Source organism: the organism of the source record quoted next, unplaced genomic scaffold (genome assembly GCF_019419815.1).
Source record: "Pyrus x bretschneideri cultivar Hongxiangsu unplaced genomic scaffold, Pyrus_bretschneideri_v1 Contig37, whole genome shotgun sequence".
Lineage (NCBI taxonomy): Eukaryota > Viridiplantae > Streptophyta > Magnoliopsida > Rosales > Rosaceae > Pyrus > Pyrus x bretschneideri.
In genome coordinates, this window is record NW_025999690.1 from 1,982,647 (window position 1) to 1,997,976 (window position 15,330).

At 35.0% G+C, this 15,330-nt stretch overlaps 1 protein-coding gene across 1 annotated transcript; it reads right to left on the reverse strand.

The window, feature by feature from the left end:
• Positions 1-241: 241 nt before the first annotated feature.
• On the reverse strand, positions 242-5,780 carry LOC103927760 (beta-amyrin synthase). The gene is given in 14 exon segments (XM_009336700.3): positions 242-633; positions 725-798; positions 890-1,258; positions 1,366-1,521; positions 1,617-1,739; positions 1,837-1,893; positions 1,895-2,260; positions 2,378-2,544; positions 2,632-2,716; positions 2,845-2,951; positions 2,954-3,131; positions 3,275-3,460; positions 4,830-5,042; positions 5,626-5,780. Coding segments are annotated over 13 exon segments (2,115 nt in total). The 5' UTR covers positions 5,031-5,042; positions 5,626-5,780; the 3' UTR covers positions 242-587.
• Positions 5,781-15,330: the final 9,550 nt, after the last annotated feature.

Genomic DNA, 15,330 nt, shown 5'->3' on the forward strand with positions numbered 1-15,330 from the left:
AAGTAGAATAAACCCTTCAGGTTCTGTAAGAGTAAAAAGCCGGCATCGAATGAAGATTCATATGGTGTGAACTGGAATTTGGTTATATATTTAATCACTGCCCATTTCTTACAGCGTTTCAATGGGGAGTGAATCAAGTTGGAGAGCAGAAAGTACTAAAATGTAACAGATTTTCAAGGAAACCTCGTATTCATTTAGTTTGTATGAGATATGACATTTCGCAATGCATGATACATGTGCGTTTAAGTAAAATATATATATATATATATTTGCATAGATTTCATTCTTTAGCGGTTACAAGTTCATCAACTCTACAGATATAAAAGACGAAAGGAAAAAAAATGACACAACAAGAACTAGGTTTTATTGGTTCTGGTTGCATTGGCAAGTCCAATGAATTTCCTTTAGCTTGTGATCCAAGGCTCAAGCAATCTTTTTTATAGGCAACGAAACCAGCGTGCGGTATTCTCCAAGAGCCCACAATGGGAAGATGTTTCTGTATGCTGCATAGTGCAACATAGCATTCCTCATAAAAACTCCCATCAGTTCCTGTTGTGGGAAATCGCCATCATCCAATTGACCGTTCATTAACAATGCAGCAGCACGGTGAATAGGAGTTGGATCTCTCTCAGCCTATAACAAAGAAAAAAAATCATTTAGAAATTTATGTTTGGAGGAAATTGTAAAACAGAACACCTCTAAAATGTTTAAATCATATACTGACCTGTCGACGTGAATCAGACCCATTAATCCGAGTGCAGTTTGGACCAAATTTGTGCTATCTTGAGCTGTATATTTCTGAGGACATAGAACAAGTAAAATATTAGGATTATGCTTTCTTTAAGGTCAAAAATGTTACATTTTCGTTACTAATGAACTTGATTGGTACCTTGTTTGTGCATGAGGTGTAGTGCTCTCCCCAGCCACCATCTGCTCTTTGTGTTTTGAGCAAAAAGTCAACACCTTTGCGCACCGCCTCGCAGTTGTTGTATGTCCTACCAGCGGCCTCCAGCCCTTTGATTGCGAACCATGTACCATACACGAAGCAAATTCCCCAGTTTCCATACCATGAGCCATCAGGGTACTGTATGTCTTCAATGTAGTCTGCTGCCCTTGTGATGAAATTGTTGATCTCCTTCCTTCTATGGCCAGGGTACAACTTCCTAAACAAAGTTAAGGCCTGGATCGAAGATGAAGTGCATTCGATGTACTCGTACTCAATGACAAGGTCCTCAAGAAACTCCACAGGGTTGAGCCACTGAAGAGGGAAAACAATATAGTATATGCAAGTTATGAGACATAGTGAAATGACGAAATCTTTTAAATTCTTTGAAAAAAAGTATTAAGATTTTCAATTTTTATTACCTCCAACCATTTTGGTGCTCCTGTTGGCTCCCAGGCTGATACACCACCATTTGGACTCTGAAGAGTCAAGATGACATTGACAGCATCATACATACACTCAGCTTCCATTGGCTCACCAACAAGTTCTGGGGACATATTTGCAAAAATGCAGCAACACTGAAACAAAACATATTACAAGTTAGCAACGTTTTCATCATAGATGAGAGGCACAATCTTCAACTTGAGTTAAGTGTACGAGTAAAATCACTCACCCTCAGTGCTTCTGCGGTACAATCCGACACTTGCCATCCATGGTCTCGGTCAGAGAATGTCCACGCGCCCTTAGAAACGTGACGGAAATGAGCTAGGTAGTCACCAGAAGTATTCACCCTCACCTACAATGTTACATATAGGATGTGTACTTTTAGGTCAACTGAAAATCTCAACACATTTGAGTATGTCAAAGACAGTTTCCATGACTTGAATATGTACCTGAGATATCTTAAGAAATTCGTGTGCTTTCTTAAGGGTAGGTGCCATTTCCTGTATTTAGATTGCCAGCCAGCAAAGCTTGAATCACAAGAGCACAATCCCATGACTGGCTTCCAAAACTTTGCATCTTGATTCCATCCTCTCCGAGCCAGATATAATCGGTAACTCTAGGAAGATGCTTCTTGAAAGCTTCTCCACTAGGATCTTCGGCCCAGCAAGCAAGCATCATTAATGGCTTTTCCACACATCCGATTGTAATGTAGCGACTGTTCTCATCTTCGTAATGAATTTGGTCAATTGTGAATTGAATGGCATTGTCTCTGATCTTCTTGAAGGGCCAGCGTTTTAGGAGAGGCTCAACGATATTGTAAAAACTGTCCCACATAAAACGTTGTACACGACCATGGGGATAGTAGTTATCGTCCTGAATTAGTCAACAATGCAAAGAACAGTTAGTTTATGCATGTGAACAAATTTCTTCAAGAACATAATAAAGTTGAACAATAGCGAGAACTATGCAAGGACAAAGAGGTAAACTCACCGGTGCACACCAATGGCGCACTTTAGGCCAGTTGATTTCGCTGTAAGGTTCACAGTAAATTTCTTGTCTCAATTCCTCAACCAGAGGAGTGATCGGGCCAACAAATCTTGTGGCATAAAAGTAAGACATAGGTAGGTAAGTCAACCTACAGTAGCAGAACATTTTTGCTGCAGATATGAAGTAATACCAGTTAGAAAGACATGAAACTATTTTGAGTAACAAAAAACTAGGGTGTGGAAGAAAATTGTGCTTACATGGATGAAAAGGAAGCAGTGTAGACCCTGTCCAGAATTCCGGGGGCATTGGGTTGCTGCCTTCCCAGTCATACACACCAAGAATCTGCAATACAAATCAAGTTAAACCATTTGAACAATATAATGATCTCTTAAGATACATTCCTTAAGCGTGCATCCTTTTGCAGTATGAAATACTACTTTTATTTAAATCAACAAGTATGTTATACGTACCGCCATCCAAGTTTTTCCCCATGATGCAGAATAGTAAGCACCACCACGATCAAGAATCCACTTTCGTGCCCTTGCGCATGCATTGTCACGCCCACCATCAGGGCCTCTCCGAGAATACGCATCATACAGTAGTTAAGGCATGTTGTAAACATCATACTAGGGCCTGATATGTGCAGTCCCCACCCACCATCTTCATTCTGATGGTTGTATGTGTAACGCAAGATTTCCTTCTTGTGCTCAGCTGAGAAAATAACATTGAGATACCCTGGAATGTATGCAGCCATGACCTGTAATTTTTTGGCATTGGAAAAAAAAGAAAGTAACAATTAGTCAGCTGTCATATACAAGTGCACCAAAAACCCAATTTTTTACTGTCACTTGCAGCGTCTCAATTTTTTACGATATGGTAAATAAGGAGCAAATTACTCACCAAGGGAGGGAAGTAAAAGTTAGGGCCTGCATTTTCAGCAGGCCAATGTCCATGGGGTGATTGCAAAGCATTCCAAAAGGTAGCAGCCCTTCTGAATGCAGCTGTGGCCTGATCATATGTAATCTCCTCACCTTCCCCAATTCTTACAGGAGGAATTTCTTGTTTGAAGTTTTTCTCTCTTAAAATCTGCAATTGGTCATGGTAAAAAATATATATATTAGTCAAATAAAATTAGTATTTATTTTTAAACATTGCATTAATTTGTACCCAATTAAAAAAAATAAATTGTTTATCTGATATGTCATCATACAAATACATGGAGAAGTCATAGGCAATCATGATATCCTTCCCCCTTTCCCTTTCACTCACCTAATAATACAAGTCCATATCTGTCTTATCACATATGAAAATTGATTATTAATTTCTTTGAATTAATGCAATATAAAATATCATTAAGCTAAATTTTTAATAGAAGTATAATATGCTTACAATAAAGAGATCTTATTTGGATCTCTTTCACCAATACCACCGGATCAAGTGATCCGGATCTTTGAAATTTCATCTAACGGCTCATCTGTTTTGATCTCTTAAAAGTTATAATAATTTTTTGTCGTTTGATGAAATTTCAAAGATTCGAGCCACTTGATCTGGTGATCTTGGTGAAAGAGATTCGGAAAAAACCTCTTTCTATGCTTACCTACCCACCAACTCAAATTTTGTCCTCTTCTAAATTTTAAATTATAAATTTTATATGAAAGCTCACTTCTATTTAAAAATAGAAAATAAAAGAATGAAATCGTAAGCATTAGTGTACCTATATAAAAGTCCAATTAGTTCAAGGGAAAGTTCCAACTAGGGGCCAACTTTGTTGACCAATAAAAGGAGGGCTTGGGAGAAAAAATAAAAAAGACAGTTAATGTTAAGGAGTTTAAATTTGTAGGTAAAATTTGTAAACTAGGTGATGCGTCATTAATAGCAATAAACATATTTATTAAAGCTTAAGTAATAAATCAATCATCTTCCATATTATTTAATTTATAAAATTTTATCTACATATATAATATCTAGCATTACGGGTAATAAACAATGCTAGACCTACCCAATGAAAACAAAAACAATGCTACACCAACCCACAAACTAACGAGGCATGCATCTCACACGGAGTTCCCTTTTCTTTGCCCGGCCACCACTCACAGTCTCACACATAAACAGTTGGGAGTTTCCAAGTTCACAAAAGTTGACCAATGTTAATTATTAAAATTTTTTGGTGGAGTAATTTGTAAACGTTGAACATAATTCTTGTTATCTGAAAGGGCATAATCTCTCGAGATTCATTTTAATTATTATTTTTATAGCATAAATATATTCAGCAATTAAGATCAGAAGTTTATAATTTATTTATTTTTTTAATAAAACAATATATTTACATTATGGAATGAAATTTAGACACAACAATAGAACTTAAAACTTGTCATCATTTCTATATAAAAAGAAATAACACTGCACTTTATTAGTAAGTAGCTATAACTCATTTATTAGAAACATTTAATATTACCTGAAAACGCCATAGGAGGTCACTGCTAGGCGTGACCTTGAAGCGGTTTTGATAGAAATGCTCACGAGCAGCTTCAACTTCTGCTCGCTCCTCCTCGGTACCTGCATCTGGGTCGAACTCCCATGTCTGCCTTCCATGGAAGTTGTTTGTGCTGAACAACAAGGGGTCGTTTGCACCTTCTCCAAACTTAATCCTCCACATCTTCTTTGATCACTTAATACAAATACATAACGAAATTAATTAGTAAGGGATTGAATATAGATCCAAGCAATTAGTTCTATGTAATTAAAATATATTCAAGTAGGTTTTTATTTTTCCGAAGGAAAGAAAAAAGCTGGTTGAATACGATTGAAAAATATTTATCTAGAGGCTAATGAAATGTTGATCCATCTATGATGGAGCTCCTGTTAGGGTTTGTAGCTCTATTGATTGTGAATATTTACCCCAAATGTCAGAGTTCGAACCATCTTTCCGTTTTAACCTTTTTGTGGAAAAAGGAAAAGGGAAAAATAATGATAAAAGAGGTTTAATTGAAAAGATTGATTGAGTTCTACAACTCACTGAAAGCTCTTCTTGATCATACGTAACTCAACCTCAATCATCCATTTGAACTCTTGCTACCCAAAATCTCTATGTAATGACCGCGAGAGAGAGAGAGAGAGAGAGAGAAAGAGAGAGAGAGAGAGAAGATGATGGTGATGAACTAATTGTAAACTTTAGGATATATATTTTTTGCAGTGCGAACTGCAGATAAACAGTACTGAAAAAGCTCTGGCCCTTGAGCTTGAGGACTCACCGATTGCAAAAACTGGCTCCGATGATGAGGAAGGAAGGGAAAGAGTTTGCTTGAGTTGCTTGGCACAAACGCTATGTCTCTGTGTGTTGATTGATGCACGGGAAACCCCACTTTATATGGTCACATACCCTACGGAGGCCGACAGTAAAAAGTAGCCATCATCCCCATTTTAGCAATATTTAATCACCTATCTTGTGCGTGTTGCATGCGTTGTGTGAGTATGCGTGTAACCAGAGAAATTAAAACGTTTGTCGCCTTTGGTCAACTTTGGTGTTTTTAAAATGAATAATACTATTTTTACCATATTTTTGTACCATAATTGTATATCATCTTAAGTGGCATCTGATGTGGATAGCCATATCATCTAAATTAATTAACATTTAATTTCAAAATGTAAATCAATAATTAATAAAAATAAAATTATTAATTAAATAATGATTGTAATATACGAGGGTTTTCTTCTGCCATCTAAAATTATTTAAATGTTTTAATTAATAAAAAAATTGAAATTAAATGATCTAACTTTCCAACTTATCTGTGATATAAAATTATGGTAAGAATAACATCACTATTTTTGAATTTCTAAGGCTCTTTTTTATTTGCTAATATTTTTTTTCTCACAATTTCAAGTGTAGATTTGTCATATCAAAATTGCTTTATCCTCGGACCTTTTTTTTTTTTTTCTTTCCTTAAGGTATTGAAAAAAAAACAAACTTGTATTAATGAGTGCACAAAAGTTGGATTTAAAAAGGAGTTTTTTAAAAAGAATTCATTATTTCAAAAAGGAAAGTGTTATTCACATTTTTTTTTTTTTGCTTCACTCACTTTACTTAATTTTTGACTATTTCATCAAATGAATTAAAAAATATCAAAAAATAAATATTAACAAGGAATCTATAGGAGATAAAAATGAATAGGTGAATAGCAGCACATTTCATAAAAATGGTCCAGCCATGCCCATGCACAGTATTAGCCTTCTGGCTACCCTATTGTTCAAAAATAAAATTCAGTCCATATGGTAGGCAGTACAGATTAAAAGTATAAAAAAAAAAAATTACATTAATCCATTCATTAATGATGCTATATGTGGCTGTAATTGTTGGTGCAACGGATACTGAAAATCATATGGCATGTGGATGTGGTAAGGGAATCATTCTCCTCAATTGTCCAAAATGTGTAATTTACAAAAAGGCACATTACAAATGTTTTTTTTTTTTTTTTTTTGGCATAAACCGCCGGATAGAAACGGTCAAAAAGATATATAGTATCAAAGAAATAAAATCATTCCTGGAATCCTCATGATGCTATATTTTGGATGTATGTTGAAATTTTACACCCCAAAGGAAGAAATGTGCCGAATGGAAAAAAAGTGTAAAAATTGTCTCTCAATAAAAGTCCTGGTTAGAGTGGATGAAAAAATTATTTTCCTTAACATGCGTGTGGAAGTCAATCTTAGCACACTATACTTGTTTTAGCCCACTAAACCAAACAAAAAATGGAAAAGAGCTATTTTATCTATACCCGTGACGAAAGGGCTCCTCCAGAACCCTCTCTGGCTTTCAGGATCTTCCCTCTGTTTGAGGGTGCTTCTCACCTTTTTGTGTGAGTGATCCTGATCAGGATCGTACTTTCCTTTACTGTCGCCGGTTCTAGCTACGGCTAGGATCGATGGGTAGCTTTTTGTTTTTGTTTTTTCTTTCTTTTCCCCTTCCATCTGCTGCTGGTTCTTCCAATTTTCCTATGTGGCTTTCCCAATTCTTCAACCCCCGTGGATATCCCTTTTCATGGCCCTTCCTTGCTTCATTTTTTTAAGCATGTTTTCTATTGAGTTTGTGTGTAGAGTTCTGGTGTTGTATCCGGCTCGGGTGTCTCCCACACCACCATGTTCTCCTTGTTGTCTGCCGTTTCCGGCGGTGTTGCTCGGGAATTTCCCAATTCTTTGTTTTTAGGCCCGCTCTTTGTTTGTTTCTAGGAATAAATTGGGTCTTGGTTTGGCTTGTAAGTATGTGTTTATTTTAATAAAAGTTCCTCGTTGGTGATCCTTTTCAAATCCCACTTCCAAACACAAAAACAAAAAAAACAAAAAAAAAAAAAAAAAAAAAAAAAAAAAAAAAACCAAAAAAACAAAGAAAAAAAATCAAAAAACAAAAAAACAAACAATGTCATCGTTCTTGTTGTCTGAAACAAAATGTTTTATTTTTTTAACTCTTAATTTAGAACTGTTTCACTCCTAAATTAGTAAGGAATGTGATTGTATAAATCCTTGGGATTCTATATATCGTTTAGAGAGTTTCCTAGTTTTCATGTATTACTTGAAAGACGAGGATTCTCCATTCCTCACAATTATAAATAAAGGGACAATGTGGTGAGAAATCATCACCATATAATCACAAATTCTATCTTCTCCCTGTCTAGCACGCTCCTGATGCTGTGGTAAAGAACTAAAGGTTCCTTATTGCGTGAACGTCACCATATTGCGGTAAGGAACTAAAGGTTCCTCTAATCAATTAAAGACTTCTAACTTCAAGAATAGGTGCAAAGCTTATACCAATCAAGCTTCTACTGATCTTGATATTTGTCACCACTGTGGGTCCAAAGAACGTTGGTCTTGCGCTTACTAAGCTTCCTTTGACGCTATTGATGAGTATCATTCACGTTGTTAGAGATTGAGACAAAATTTGCACCAGTGGATAATACCAAAGGCACAACCACTGAGATTTATGATTTTCAAGAGGCATCTGCTCAGTTTTTTAAACATGTTGGCCGAGTTCCCCCTAGTGGCTGTACACATGAATGGCTGAACACACAAGTGGTCGAACCCCTTATTTTTCATGGTTTAATTTTTCAAACAATTTTCTATGTATTTGGATTATTTATTTGGGTTTTTTGTTTTAAACTTTTGGATAATTACTTTATAGATACTATTTCTTGATAATTAATTGAAGGAATGGAATTTGAATTTTTCCTTATATATGTGACCAATTCAATTAATTTATTTCTAGCTATATCTTGTGGGAAAGTTAGTCGTCTGGCAGATAGTTCTACTAGCTTCATACCTAAAATTTCACCTCTGACAACCCTTTCAGGCCACTCCAACTTGATTGAAGGGTACGACATTACCAATATCATTTTGTCCAGTGGTACTAAATTAACCATTAAAAAGATTTTTTTCTCACCTCGTTACAGACTGATGTCGTTTAGCTTTAAGGATATTCAAGAGAATAACTATCATGCTGAAACCACTGATGATAATGGTTTGCAATATCTTTGTATTTCATATGAATAGAGCTAGAAACATATTCATGAGAAGATGGAACACCTTCAGAATGGATTATATGTTTCAACAATATGAGCCATGGAGGCCTGCTATGTTACCAGCCAAAAGTCTGGGTTTCAGAGTACTTGCTTACTTTGGCATGATCGTTTAGAATATTAAGAAAAATATATGATGCGTTGTATCCTCAATCATCTAAAGGGCATCCTCTTACTAGAAATTTCAAAATCATTCATAAGAATATGCCATTTAAAGCTTGATCTTTGGCGAAATTGTTAACTCAACCCTTAAATACAAAGATCATCCATGACCCCTTAAAGTTTCTTCAGCGGATTTAAAGGGATATTTGTGTACCTATTGAACCAACATGTAGTCCATTTAAATAATTTATGGTGTTAGTTGATGCATCAACATGTTGGTCACTTGTTTTCCTATTATCCTACCCAATGCTGAATTTGAGAAACTCTAGCACAAATTATTAAGCTTAGGCTCACCACCCTGATTATCCGATTAAGTCAAATTCTTCTGGATAATGTTGGAGAGTTTACACCGTAGACTTCTGATGATCATTGCATGTTAGTTGGGTTTGAATTTGAACATCATTTACCTCATTTTCACACCCAAAATGGCCTAGCATAAAAGTTCATTAAGTGCCTTCAATTGATCGCTTAGGCCTTGGTCATGCGCACTAATCTCCCGGTCTTTGCTTAGGCCTATGTAATTTTGCATGCAGCTATGTTGGTCAATCTGAGGCCTATTGTTACCCAGTCATTTTCACCATTATAGTTAGTTACTGGGTATGAGCCTGACATCTCGCACTTACGTATATTTGGGTGCATAGTGTATATGCCAATAGCACGGCCACTACGTACCAAAATGGGTCCTCAGAGACGAATACGAATTGGAATCTATGTCAGTTATAATTCATCATCCATTATTTGCTATTTAGAGCCTTTGACAAATGATATCTTTACCGTACGTTTTGTTGATTGTCACTTCGATAAGACAGTTTTCCCGTCAATAGGGGAAGATAAAAACGTTAACGTTTCTAAAGAACATTGCAAATTGTCATGGATTACCCCCACTATATCTCATTTAGATCCCTGCACTCGATAGTCTGGAACTAAATGTGTCATATTTTAGATCTACAAAGCGTTGCTTAAAGCATACCTGATGAACTAGCAAAAGTGAAGAAATCACATATATCAGCTGCAAACGTGTCAGTAAGAATATATGTACCTCACATACGTCAAAGCATCACCCCTGAAGGATGAGTTACCCCCAAAGAACTGTTGGCCGCATCTGCTACACGGCTTCATGCATTGCGACTAGCCAATCATCTAATCCTACCTTTAACTGTGGCAAACCTGTTGATTCGAAGAATTCACAACCTTGAAAGAGGAAGCCTACGAAACACCCTAGTAAAACTAGTATGAATCTGACCATCGCCTACTCAATTGTTCCAACGCATAAGGTTATTCTACATTACAAAAGTGTTTAGAAAAAGACGAAACTACTCCCAAGAATTGTGAGATTTCGGTCTATTATGCTTGGATGAGGTTTGGAATCGGAATGAGATAATAGTCGACGATGCATTTACATACATTATAGTTATTGATATCATGCTAAGCGATGACATTGAAGCACATTCCGTTGATGAATATCGATGTAAAACTAATTGGTTAAACTAGAAATAAGCAATCTAGGTCGAACTTGATTCAATTGTAAAACACAAGGTGTTTGGGCCCATAGTTCCTACACATCCATATGTGAAGCCTATAGGCTACAAGTGGATTTTCGTAAGGGAGCGTAACGAGGAGAATAAAATAGTTGAGAATTGATTACAAGGAGACGTATTCCCCTGTAATGGACATTATAATGTTCTGCTACCTTATTAGTTTAGTAGTTTTCTTAAAGCTGAGTATGCAGTTTAGGACGTGGTAACCGCGTATCTCTATGGGATCTTGATACGGAAATTTATATGAAAGTTCCCGAATGACTTATATTGATTGGATTAAATAGTTCTAGATTACGGAACATCCTTCTTATTAGATTGAGGCATTCACTCTACGAATTGAAACAATATGTGCGGATGTGGTATAACTGTCTGAGTGAGTATTGGTTAGTCAGGGATATATGAATAATGAATTATGCTCGTGCGTGTTTATTAAGAACTCACGTTCTGGATTTGTGACAATTGCAGTTTATGTTGACGACAAGAATCTTATTGGGACTTTCGAAAAGCTTAAGAAAAATCAATATTGCCTAAGGCTGGAGCTTGAGCATTGTTCAAGTGGTATTATGGTTTATCAATCGAACTACATCCATAAGGTGTTTAGACGCTTCAATGAGGATAAAGAGAAACGTTCGCTTACTTCTATGGTCGTTTGCATACTTGTTGAAAAACAAGATCCGTCATGTTCTAAAGATGATGAAGAAGAGGTTTTGAAGCTTGAAATTTCCATTTGAGTGTAATTGATGCTTTATTGTACTTAGCTCAATGCACTAGACCAAACATCCCCTTCACTGTTAATCTTTTAAAAAGATATAGCAACATGTCTACATGTAAACAGTGGACTAGTGTTAAAGACATCTTTCATTACCTCAAAGGTACTGCAAATTTGGGCTTGTTGAATCTCTATGCATCCTCAAGTGAAACCGTTGCCTCCCCTTGATCCTCTAGTTGAGTCTCACCTTGTTGGTTATGCTAATGCAGGTTATTTATCTAATTTGCATAAGCCACGTTCTCAAACTAATACTGTTGAAGACACCGCAATATCTTGGAGGTTAACCAAGCAGACCTTAGTTGTGATTTCTTTGAATCATGATGAAATTCTCGCCCAACATGAAGCTATGTGTGAATGCTTCTAGCTAAGAGTCGTTATGGTGTATATTCAACACACTTGCAGACTTAATTTCGTCATTCACAATCCTACAACAATTTATGAAGCCAACGACGCATGTATCGACCAGATCAAGAAGGGTTGCATCAAAGGAGACAACACCAAGCATATTACGCCAAAATACTTCTTCTCACATCAGGAACAAGAGCATCAGAAGATTGAAGTCAAGTAAATCCATTCTCAAGACAACCTTGCCAGCCTCTTTACGAAGTCATTGTCGATATCTACTTTCCCAAAGCTTGTTCAAGGAATTAGTAAATTATCTGATTTGAATTGCTTGTAGTTTTCATTTGGAAGTTTTGTCAAACTCAAGGGGAGTATCTAGAAACATACTCACTTAATCTTAATGTACTCTTTTTTCCTATGATCAGGATCATTTTTTTCTTTTTGAATTTTTGCTACCGAACAAAGTTTTAACGAGGTAGCTATCCTGGGCTGGTATTATCTGTGTGTGCGGTCTACTTGCGTCATAAAGGAAGTTTTGACTTAATGCAAACCCTCATTTTTCACCTTAGACTATTTGTGTTTTATGCTATCATGGGTCTTACCATAGCGAGATTTTGTAAGTTTTACCCTTATGTATTCTTTTGTTTGTTTTGAGATTCACATTCTCTCATTGTGCCGATGATGTCATCAACTGTTTGTTTGAAAGTTGAAAACCTGATGCGACATTTTTTTAGCATGTTTACACGCTCAAGGAGGAGTGTTGCAGTCCTAAATTAGATAGGAATGTGATTGTGTATATCCTTGTGAGATTTTACAATATCTTTAGTTATATAAATAATGTATTTAAAACTTATGGTACATTTAGATTCCAAATGTACCAAGAAACAAAATGTACGAGAAATTCAAATGTATGATGAAATCAAATGTACCCATATTATAGGTAATCAAACGTACCAATATAATCAAATGATGGTACAATCAAACTTACCCATAATAAAATTATAGAAATTATAGAAAAGATGTTTGATCAAATTCTTAAAAGAAACAAATGTTTAATCAATGAAAAAAAAAAAAAAAAAAAACCAGACGCTTGTATCAAAACGCCTCTAAATTTAAAAGTGCATTTAGATTCCAAGTTTTGATTCTACCCTTCAAATTACATTTATGAGGTAATACTCAAACTTGGAAAAAGATTATTTGACAGATCAAAAGATAGCACTTGAGTTGTTATTGTTGGTTTTTTTTTTTTTTTTTTTTTTTTAACAAATAATATTACATTTATTGAAGAAAATAGGATAGATTTAGTTTCACAATAAGTTGGCAATCAATGATAAATTTTGAAGCCAAACAAAGCAATTTTTTTTTTTTTTTGAAACAAAGTACTGTATTAATTAAGTAAATAAAGATTACGTACATCCTGAGAATAGTGTGCTCAATGAGCATCGATAAAAACCTTACCGGAAATATCCTGCACAAACTAGAAACTCATCCTCAAATGAACAATCAACATCAATGAAACGATAAATTACATTCCCTTTTTGACTAATATATCCTGAATCAAGCAATTTTATTATGCAGTACGCAGACTTTGACTACTTTGTCTTTTGGGTCCAAAATGTTTGACTACTTATTTGTGGTGGGATATTTGTTGAAGCTTCTTGCAATCTCACAAGAGAACTTTTGGTGTTAAAAATATAAAATGGCGGGCTTGACCTTTTCAACGCCAATTATTGAAGTATTTAATCCACCACCATCATCAACATTTAGAGATTCATAATTAGATTTTATCTGATTTAAGTATAGATTTTTCGAGTAACCCACGAATTAAAAAATTCGTGCATTTGTCACTTTCAAAGAAACCGGTAATACAATTTAATAATATTTTTATTTATTTATAAATAAGAAAATTTTAAATTCATTTCAAATGAATAATGATAAGATATAATACGTATAAAGAATATATTTCCTCAAAAAAAATATAGAATATATTTCCTTATACACAAAGAAAAAAAAATGTTTTAAAAAAAAAATACTAATAGATTGACATTTGAAACCGATGCAATCCATTTCTGTTGAATTCAAAGTTGGCGAGCATACATGAAATCAATGATGCTGAGATTGTATTATCTCTATTAATTAATGAAATTTTTTTTGTCAATCAAAAGAGGATGTAAAGATAACTTAATCTTCTATCATACAAAAAAAATAATGGGCAATAATGTAATTTCACAGGTCCAAATTTTACTGTTTTTTATTAAAACCTCACCTACAGGTGATGACACACCCCGAACAAGATCAGGGCGTGCTGGCCGTCACGTGGAAGTGACGTAGCCATGTGCACAGTACGGAAGCTAATAAAGTAGTAACGTAAAAGTACGAACGAATAAAAACTAGCATACAAAAGGTCAAAGTAATAAGTGTTAGCGTAAGTGAGACACTAGTTCAGAGCAGAAAGCCTAAAGCAGTCCAAATTAAAATAGCGTTACAACAGTGCACCCAAAGGTGGACAATATCGTGCTACGGTGGTGGAGCGGGTCCGGATTGTGATGGGGGCCCGGGCCAGGATGTGACAGGTGATATTAAAATATCTCTAATATTTAAAATTAAAAATATAAAATAAAAAAAAAAAACCAAAAACCAAAAACAAAAATCTCTCTCTCTCTCTCTCTCTCTCCCCCTCTCTCCTTCTCATTTTCTAAAAAAATGTGTTCATACATACAAAGTGTGTAGTATCAATAAAGAAAAGAATGGAAGTCAGATGGACTACCAACTCGCACACGGGGAGCTCCTGGTTGAAAGTAAGCAAGTTATATATGTAGTGTGCTTACTGCTTGGAGACCAAGTAAATTAAACTACAAAGTAGCTTCCACATTTAACTACAGACGAATCTAAGTTGGATTATAGGTGCATAATCTGATTAACTTAATTAGTTAGTTGATTGAGTGTCAAACCCTTAGTTCATGTCACAAATACCTAACTAAAGCTTTGACCTTTTTTATTTGGGAAAGTAGGGAAAACTACTTCCACCGCACGAAAGTTTCTCAAATTATATATGTCAGGCTTTTGTCATATGTGTATTTGATTCTATATTATAGAAATCAAAAGAGTTTTTACTTTTCCAATCATAATAACATGCAAGCATCTTCGTTTTCAAATAAATAAAAAATATTTATGATTTGTTGGACACTTAAATAAAGCTCAAACATGTGAAAGCATAAAATTTACCTCAAAATTATCTTAGAGCATGTCTAATGGAAGTCCCTATTTAGGGACTCATACCACCACCTTTGAGTACTCATCTAAGGATTTAAAGAGAATCTTTATGTCATTGAAGGAATATTGCCTCTAATGGGATTGTCCTAATGGTAGAATGTCTAAATTTGAAGTTTTTATGATTTTATGTGATTCTTTGATTAGGTGCATATTTTTTTGTTTATGTTAGCATTTTTTATTTAATTAAAAGTGCTAAAATTAAAAGCATTAAAATCTTCAATCAAGTTCATGGACTTCCTTTTCCACTCAAGGTGCACATTTTTTGTTTATGGTAACTTTTTTTTTAGTAAATTAAAAACATTAAAAACT